We start from the raw sequence: 9775 nt of genomic DNA, 5'->3' as shown, positions 1-9775 counted from the left end.
CTTCTCCATTTGCTTGGTAGATCTTCCTCCATCCCTTTATTTTGAGCCTATGTATGTCTCTGCATGTGAGATGGGTCTCCTGAATACAGCAGACTGATGGGTCTTGACTCTTTATCCAATTTGCCAGTCTGTGTCTTTTAATTGGAGCATTTAGTCCATTTACATTTAAGGTTAATATTGTTATGTGTGAACTTGATCCTGTCATTATGATGTAGCTGGTTATTTTGCTCGTTAGTTGATGCAGTTTCTTCCTAGCATTGATGTCCACTCCCATTTTATCAGGATGGTGCAGTTTGGTTTTGTTTTAGTTTTATGTTACTTTTCCATCCACTCAATAGGGAGTTTTTAAATCTCAGTTTGTGTGAGGCTCTTTAGGAATTACAAAATGGTTTAAGACGTGGTCTGCCCTTCAAGGAGCTTTCAGGGTAACTCTGCAGTAATGAGCAACACTTCTAAAAAGAACTATGATCACTTGGACATTTAATAAGGACCATAAGAGTTTTCATTCTCACCATGCCTAAGTCAGTGCCTTACACAAAGCATGTGTGTAATTTGATATGAATCAAGAATGCTCTTTGGATTTAGTCCTCTAGTTTGCAGCTTGACTAGAATGTCTTTGGCATCCAAACATAGGTAGGCCATATCAGTGTTTCTTAAACTTAAATATACATATGACTAACTTAGGCATCTTATTAAAATGCAGGTTCTCATTCAGTAGGTCTGGGGTCAGGCCTAAGAATCTGAATTTCTACAGAAAAGCTCCTAGGTGATGCTAATGCTGTTGGCAAGCAGGACCACACTTTTAGTAGTTCACTATTGCTGCAAAAAATCTATCTATTGCTCTTCCAAATCTCAGTGGATTAAAGCAATAGTATTGTGGGTCAGGAATAGTATTGTGGGTCAGGAATTGGCTAGGTGATTCTTTTGCTCCATGTGGTGTTAACTGGGGTCATTCAATGCTGTAGGGCTGGAAGCCGGGCTTGGCTGGTAAGTTCAGGATGGCCTCACTATATGTTGGTCACCTTGGACCAGGAAGGAATGGTTAGAAGGCTGAGCACAGTTGGTGCTCCCTCCCTCTCTGCATAATCTAAGGACCTGTTCCCATGGTCTCTTCAGCAGGGTAATCATCAAACTTCTTAAATGGTGGCTCAGGCCTTCAAAGACTAGGTCTGGAACTGGCACCACATCACTTCTATCACACACCGTTGGGGCAAGCACTCAAAGGCAGCCCACATTCAAGAGAAGGGGAAAGAGACCTCACCATAGATAGGAGTGCTGCAAAATTGTGGCCACTTTAAATAGCTGTCTTTAATGAATACTATAGATGTCCAAGGGCTATACAGAAATTACAGAGATGAATAGCATAGAAGTTAGTCAAGGTTGGGTAGGATAAGATTTGGGTAAAAAGCTGAAATAGGGCCTTTATGATATCAAGAGAAACCTTAACCACATCTATTTCTTTTTAAAATAGTCCTAATATATTATGAAAAGCAAGTTAATACATGGAAAAGGCTAGTAAAATTGTGTTATATTTAAATTATTTACAGTTAAAAAACTGTGTTTACACAGAATACTTAAAAATATAATGATAGACTATACCATGGCTAATACTTCCTCCACCAGAGATTCTGATATAACTGATATAAGAGGAGTGGGGCCTTGGCATTACTATTTTTTAAAAATCCCTGATAAATTATTTTTTGCAGCTAGGATTGTGGACCACTGGCTTAGATAATCTTCAAACTGAAATTGGACAGGTCGTCCCTTCTTGAAACATTTAGCACCATTTTTAGTAAAGATTGCATTAATTTCCGACTTCAAATATGTAAAATAAACATATGTTCTCCTGGCATTTTCTAACTTCCAAACTAAAGAAGTCAAGTTTTCAAGGCTTAAATTTTTGGTTAACTCCTAAAGGTATGTTGTGACAAATTCATTTGTAATAAAATTGACCTCCTGTTTGCAGGCCTGTTTGTATAGTGCTAAAGATGGTGTGTTCACATCTGAAAGAGTAAATTGTTGGACAACAGTTAGTAAATATTCACTTAGAGCAGAGCATGAGATGAAGTGTTGACCTTTTCATAGAGGCTCAGCCAGTGGTTGGAAACTAAGCTATACCCTGAAGTCAGGCTCCAAATTGCTAGGCACTAAATCAAATTCACCCAGGACTGTGTTCTAGGTACCCTGTAGCTAGCCGTCTTCTGTAGCAGCAGATCAGAAGAAATGTAGCAGAAAACTTTTCCACGTTTTTCGAATTAGAGAGCCCTTTCAAGGAAGCTTATAACAGATTACCACATGACAGAGATTCAGCGATTCAGCGAGGATTCTGATTTAGAAAGATACAGAAATAATGTGGATAACTTTTATGTCCACAGTCCTTCTGGTTCTTCTCCTCCTCCTTGGCAACCACTTTGTCTGCCTGCAAGATCATTAAGCCTTATTCACTAGATGTCCATGCTTAATTTATTATTTATTTCATCTCAACTCATAATTATAAGCAATAGGGGCATCCACATGCAGAAGGCTGAGTTAGTGTCAGTTCTCCTCTCCCTGGGAGACTTCTGGATAACCCATAGTTTCCCATATTATTCAATTATCACCTTCATGATTCTGGCTATGTATATATTACTAATACCATTATATAGTTAATTTTTAAATACTTACTCTTAATCAACTCACTTTTAAAAGATTTAGTTTTATTCCTAAGTGGCGGTAGCCATGAAATAATAGAATTATTTACTAGATCTGTGTATTTCTTATACACATTAAAAGAAATCCATTAGTGTTAGTATTTTTCTATGTTCATCCATATACATGAGATACACTTTGGGAAACACTAGGATAATCCATTATCTTGCAAACAATACCTAAATTAAGTTAGTATTCTTTCATGTACAAGTGATAGAACATCCAATTCAAGTGTCACCGCAAAAAATGGAATATGTAGGCCCAATAAGCAAAGGGTAAATTGGCTTCAGGTGTAGCTTGATTCCACTCTCAAATCTCATCCCTTTGTCTTGATGCATCTCTCAGTTTATCTCCTGTGAGGTAGCTTTGTTTTCAGGCTCAATGTGTTCTCAACTATACGCCCACATTCTTACGCTCATATCATTATGCCATTCAAGTAGGTGGAAGAAAAAGCTCAGCATTCTCGTAAACTGAATAAAAATCCCAGAATTGAGTTTCAGTGGTCTTCATTAGCTTGAAGTAGATAATATGCCCTGACCTGAAGAAATTATTGTGTCCAGGCCAGTGGACTGCATTGACTGGTGTGGCTGTATCCTGTGGAGGAGTAGAGTTCATTTTCTTTTAAGCATCTGGGCTGAAAGTAGGGGTGAGTGATTCTTCCACAGTATAACTAGGTTATTGTTTTTTTCCACAAAAAAAGAAATAGATGCCTTTAGGGAAAACCTATAAATATTCACCACAAAATTATTGTATACTCTTTCTCTTGATAATTATGTATTACCATTATATATATATATACTGTTCTTATTTACACATAATCTTTTGTATCCATCCTCCCCTACTTTTCCAGTTATACAGGAATGCATGTTTATATTTTACCAAAAGGTCTACACTTAATAGAAGAACACAGAACTTTATGTAACTTTGTAAAGCTTGCAAAGGGATTAGAGAACATGATATCCTTGAAGTTAAAACCTAAAGAAGGAAATCAAAGAAAGGCTAGGTTGTATTAAATAATTGGTTCATCCATCTGTCTATAAGAAATATTTGAATTTTCTTTTATGGATCTCAACATATTTAATTTCAGCTTATTAGTAGTGCTCTAATAACTTTAGTTATTAATAAATAATACGTTATTATGCTTTTACATAGATAATTTCATTTGAACCTCACATATTGCAAGGTAGTTATTATACTACTATACTACTGTTATAGGTGAGAAAAACTGAAGGCTTAGAAAGGTTAATTAATGTATAGTTAATGATTTACACAGCAAGTAAGTGGCAGAGATCAGATGTAAACTCAGGCCTGCCGACTCCAAAAGCCAAGCACATATGAATGGAAATGCAACTATGAAGATAATAGGATTATGTTACCAACCCATACTCTGATTTGTTTAAAGCTATTCCCTATAGATCAGAAGCAACCCACTTGAAATCAAGTCTGAATTTTCCACCCATCAGTTGTTAGCCTTTTGACCCTAGCATTTTGCAAAATAACCAGTAGATTCAATCAACTTATCTGTTGGAAGAATGAATCAAAATAGCTGACATTGTTTATAGTAAATTGGAATTTGAATGACTGAAATTTTAATTTTCAAGTATTTGTGTTTTAAAACCCATACGGTAAAAGTAAGGCACTTCCTAATTTTTACCTACAACAGTGAAAGTTGGATCACACTGTTATCTTACAGTGAGAAAATTCTTGCAGCAATGAAACTCTACATAGTGTATGTGTGCAAGATGTTTAGTGCTGAGATGAGAGGTCTCACCATTACTGAAACAGAACTGAAAATGGATGATAATAGAGGTGGCATATCGCATATGGCATAGATAATATTGAGCAGATTCCAAGATGGGAGAGGAGAAAATTCAACCAAGTGAAAAGCTGAAGGAAGGTTTTGAAAAAAAGATGTATGAGAAATGGTATCCATTCTTAGTCACAGTCCTCTGAAAGTTGTTTGAGACAGTACAGGTAAAATTATGCAGAAATTTAACACTGTGTTAGAGCTTTGTTTCTTAATAATCTGTGTATCTTAAGGGGTAGGCTATTTTTTAGTAACTTTGTTTTAATATAGAATAAATATAAAGTGGTTTTGAAGCCTTTTAGTTAGTTTGATGTTGTGCTGAGCTATTGGAATAGAGAGTGAAGATGACTTTTTAGCTGAAATTGTTCTCCCTCAGGCATTATGAAAAGACAGTGGAATACATTTGAAGAAGTAGCATCTCAATTTAGCTATTTAAAGAAGAAGGAAATAAAAAGATCCTAAGAGAAAGCATTTTTAACTTTTGCTCTTCTTAAGAATTTTACTTTTAAATGTACAGCCTTAATCATGACAATTTAGATTGTGAAGACTCTTGTTAAAGAAGCTAAGTTGCCAAGTATTTTAAATGCTGTTATTGACTATATTTTCTGGACTTAATAAACCTGTATTTTATTTTATTTTATTTTATTTTATTTTATTTTTGTAGAAATCACTGAGTCATTTGATTGTTTTCTACTGTTTTTTAATGGCATTATTACATTTTAGAACATTACTGTTCTTACTGTTCTTAAGGGTTATTAAGTTGTACCAATAATATTTTACTATACATCATAGTTGCATTAATAGGGAGTGTGTTTTAACTCTGGAATTATAATCAGAATGAAGACCAATTTGATTACAGATAAGATGAACCAATTTAGTACTTCCATCTATATGATTTTCTCAAGTAAAAGTCTTCTTGCCTATAGGTAGATCAGATTATTCTAAGATACATGAAATATACCTTTTTAGTCGTTTTTGTTGTTGTTGTTGAGATGGAGTCTTACTATTTTGCCCAGGCTGGATTGCAGCAGCGCAATCTTGGCTCACTAGAACCTCTGCCTCCTGGATTGAAGCCATTTTCCTGCCTCAGCCTCCAGAGTAGCTGGGATTACAGGCGCCTGCCACCATGCCCAGCTAATTTTTGTATTTTTAGTACAGACGGGGTTTCACCATGTTGGCCAGGCTGGCCTCCACCTCCTGATCTCAAATGATCCATCTGCCTCAGCCTCCCAAAGTGCTGGGATTGCAGGTGTGAGCCACTATGCCCAGCCACTTTTTTTTTTTTTTTAACATAGGCTAAAATAGTAATTCATTAGAAAGCACAAAACTAGATAAATAACATACATCAAGCAATTTAAAAATGGGTGAATGATATATAATTATGTAATTTCCATTAAATATGGATTCCAGTTTTGAAGACTTCATTTCAGCATCTTAGATGATCTTTGAACAAGGGATTCAGACCACAAAAAGAGATCTTGAGAAATTGCACATGACTGCTGTCACTGTTTATAAAATGTCCCATTTTTCTTTTCTCTCATAAAGACTCAGATCTGTGAAATCTCTGTATTTCTCTAAATTTTTCTTCCTCTTTAAAGTGAACATACTTTGCCTTGCAGATTTCTAGAGAAAATTAGATTAAAGTGATGTAATATTCATCTTTAACACATTTAGAAAGTTTTTTTTTTTTTGGATGCTAAGCTGTCTAATTTCTTAAATATACAATAGGTGCATTTCATCTGATTTGGTTAGTTTTACCCACAGGTGTTGATAATGTTGAACCTCCAGTTACTAGATTACCTTCTCATTGTGTTACCTTCTATGTTATAAATCTTTATTTTGAACCCTAATAATATTTCTTTTTTCAGATACTTGGAGGTTTATAATTAGAATATTAGAGACTAGATAGCATTTTAAAGTCAAAACCAAAGAAGAAATAGAGTTAACTTGAGATAGAAATTAATTGAGTTAAACGTAAAGAAGAACTTTTTGGTATTCACAGCATGTGATTCTTCTGTAAATGTTGATGAAGATACTAATTTAAAAATTATTTAGCAAGTCATAGCTTCAAAATTAAAGAAAATATTAAGTAGGAAAATTTGCGTTGTCATAGTTTCATTCACCTTAATAAATTTCTTTTTTTTTCTGTAGGTTATGACTTTTGTTCTGAAAGGCATAACTGCATGGAGAATTCTGTCTGCAGAAATCTGAATGACAGAGCTGTTTGTAGCTGTCGAGATGGTTTTAGGGCTCTTCGAGAAGATAATGCCTACTGTGAAGGTAATCCTTGTAATGATGTGTAGCTCAGCTGTATAAATTTTCTAGGATTACTGCATGCAAAATTTATTAATTTCCCAGGTTGTCAAGTTGATGGTCCCATTAAAAGCAGTGAATTTAATTTGAAGCATATTAATCAGCTAAAAATAATTATCTTTCAAATTAAAGTTTTTCAGCTATCTGCTATATGTCAGACTAATAAGTTAATATGGCTGGTTTCTTGAATTAGAACAATTCTTCCACTGTGAAATTGCCTTCTTTTTTTCATAATTAGATATTCAGATAGCTCACATATTGACATGATTACTGTGGTTTGCAGTTAGAATTGTAGTCAGAGTTTTCCAGACAGTGTTGTGTAACAAAGGCAATCACTTAACAGGAAGATAAAGTGCCTACTGCTATTTTTGTTTGCTACTCTAAGTAATCTAAGTGATTGTATTCGTGCTCTGTAGTGTTTAGTAAATAGTTCCAGTGGAGTAAATCATTTTCTAGTTACTTTTAAAAATCTTAACTAATACCCAAGATTGTTTATTCTTTCGTGGAAAGTGTCTACATACAGTGAGCAGACCCATGACATTTTCAAATGCTCTGGCTTTGACTCTTCCTGAAGAAGTCCATGAGATGTGTTAATTTATTATTTCCCTGAGGTATGGATTTGAATCATTCCTGTTAATTGTGTAACTAGCTAATAACTAGCTACAAACCAGAACATTGATTTGGAGGTGTTTGGGCATTCAGAGAAAGTTTTGGAGACTTCTAAACTTACCCATTCAACATGTCAAGCATGTGCCATAGAGCTGTGGAGATGGAAAACCTCAGGTATAAATACACAGGTTCTGTTTAGCTTCAGGATGATTTGTTGGCTCTTGGGAAACCAACTTCTGTTGTTTCCCTTAGCTTTAAATAGTTTTTTCTTTTCTTAAAATCTGTATTCATTTTTTAAATTGACCTTTGGATCAAAATATTTCTTTAAATGTTACTGATTCAGTCCTAAAGGGATCATTCCAGTTTTGCAGAAGAAAACAAATTAAAAAATGGGGAAGGCTTCCCTTCCCCATTCATAATGCAGATTTATTTAAAATTCCTCATCTTAAAAGATTTTACATAAAAATGGATTTTTACCCTTATGTAACATAGAGGTAAACTTTCTTAAGACACTAATGTATTTTCATTATAATATTTGAGATTTCTAACACATAACAAGCCCCTTTGATATTGTTTATATGTATAACATGAAACTACATGATTCATGTGATATTTTGTTTTGAATTTTACTTATATGATTATTACTTTTTAAAAATTTTTGAGCTGCTTTTGATGCTATTAAGTATATTCAATCATGTAATAAATATTTAGTGAGCACCTACTGTGTCCTGAACATTTTTCTAGGCTTGGTGTAAAGTGGAGTAAATGGTGAACAAGACTTACAAATATCCTGTGCTCAGGAGCTTTACATTCTTGGGGTAAGACAGAGAATTACTGGGTGACCATAGAACTAGAGAAGACAATTTCGGGTAGTAAAAATTAATAGGAAGAAAATGAAACAGGATGATGCACTAAAGATTGGCTGAGGATATATTCAGAGTGGTCAACCTCTGGGGCAGGGAGCGAGGGGAGAGTAGTGGTTAACCTGAGACTTGATGGTAAGAAGGGAAACAGCCATGTAATAATCTTGGATAGAACATTTCAACCAGAAGAATAAAAAGTGGGAATGAGCTTAGAATGCTCTAGGAACAAAATGAAGGAAAATGTAGTGGAGCAGACAAATCAAGGCAATCCTGTTGGAGAATTAGGCAGGGGCCAGGTAATGTAGGAAAGTTTGCAAGGATTTCAGAGTTTCATCAAGGAGGACAGTGATATGCTCAGCCTTGTATTGAAAAGGAGAATTCTGGCTCCAGTGTGATAGGTGAACTATGGTGTTGGGTGTGGTGGGGAGCAGTGGAAATTGGAGACCAGTTGGAAGACTATTGCAGTAGTTCAGGTAAAGATGTTGATGGCCTGGATAAGGAAAGCTATAGGAGGTGAAGAGGAGTGAGGTATATTCATAGTACATTTTGAAAGTAGAGCCAAAAATACTTGCATATAGTTTGATGTGGTGTAGAATTGATCAAGAGGAGCCGAGGTTTGGAATCTGAGCAACACATGGATGGCATTGCCGTTTATTGAGACAGGAAAGAAGTCAAGGAAAGGGGCCAGATATTTAGATTACCTTACTTGCTTAAATTATTTATCAGTGAAACTTACTGAAAATTGGCCTAATCATAAAGACCAACTCAGTTTTTATCTGGAAGTGTTCTGGATAAAATCCGTGGCACAGATTGGCAGCTGTTTTCATCTTGAATGCACTATACAATGACAGATGTTTTACAACTTTATACTAATTGTCATTTGAATATATAATCTTCAAAACATAAGAAACTGATGGAAAAATTTGTTGAACATATTGATATAATCAAATTCAAGATATCTTGAAATTTTTTATACATAAGGACTTCTAATATATCTTTTGTTATTTAGTCCAAATAACAAAATATTATTCAGGATTTGAATAATTCTTATCAAATATGGTTTTTCCTTTGATTGTGGCATGGTTGCTAACTTTGAAGATGTTTTGACTTCTTAGAAGGAACACCCTTTTAAACACTTTTAATGCAATTTTTGCATGTTACATATTTGGTCCTTAAAAAAATTACACTTGTGATTATACATAAAAATAAGCAAGCTGTTGTTTGTAAATAACATACAATTTTATTTACTAAATCTGTGGGGTTGTTTAATGATATGACTTTAATTGAGACTATTGATTTTTACTGCAGTTTTCTTGATCATGGTTATTATAACACTGGTAACCATTGGAGTTCATTCATTCATTCAATAAACATTTATTAACTACTTACTTTGTGCAAAGTTAGAGATATGGGTAAAGCAGTAAATTAGATATACATGACTAATATTCTGTCAGGCAAGAAAGAGAATTAACAGGCCATTTCATTACACCAAAGA

At 34.5% G+C, this 9775-nt stretch overlaps 1 protein-coding gene across 1 annotated transcript in view; it reads left to right on the top strand.

Annotated features, from left to right (window-relative positions):
• The window catches only part of LOC108539850 (protein kinase C-binding protein NELL2-like), a gene marked incomplete at its 3' end in the record, with an annotated part of 294591 nt that overhangs the window by 184949 nt on the left and 99867 nt on the right, over positions 1-9775 (top strand). The window contains exon 13 of the mRNA XM_017888791.1: positions 6647-6775. Coding sequence (XP_017744280.1) covers positions 6647-6775 — 129 coding nt within the window. The remainder of the gene's footprint in view (positions 1-6646; positions 6776-9775) is intronic.

Source organism: Rhinopithecus bieti, unplaced genomic scaffold (genome assembly GCF_001698545.2).
Source record: "Rhinopithecus bieti isolate Rb0 unplaced genomic scaffold, ASM169854v2 scaffold_17653, whole genome shotgun sequence".
In the NCBI taxonomy this organism is placed as follows: Eukaryota; Metazoa; Chordata; class Mammalia; order Primates; family Cercopithecidae; genus Rhinopithecus; species Rhinopithecus bieti.
This window is presented reverse-complemented; position numbering and strand designations above follow the sequence as displayed.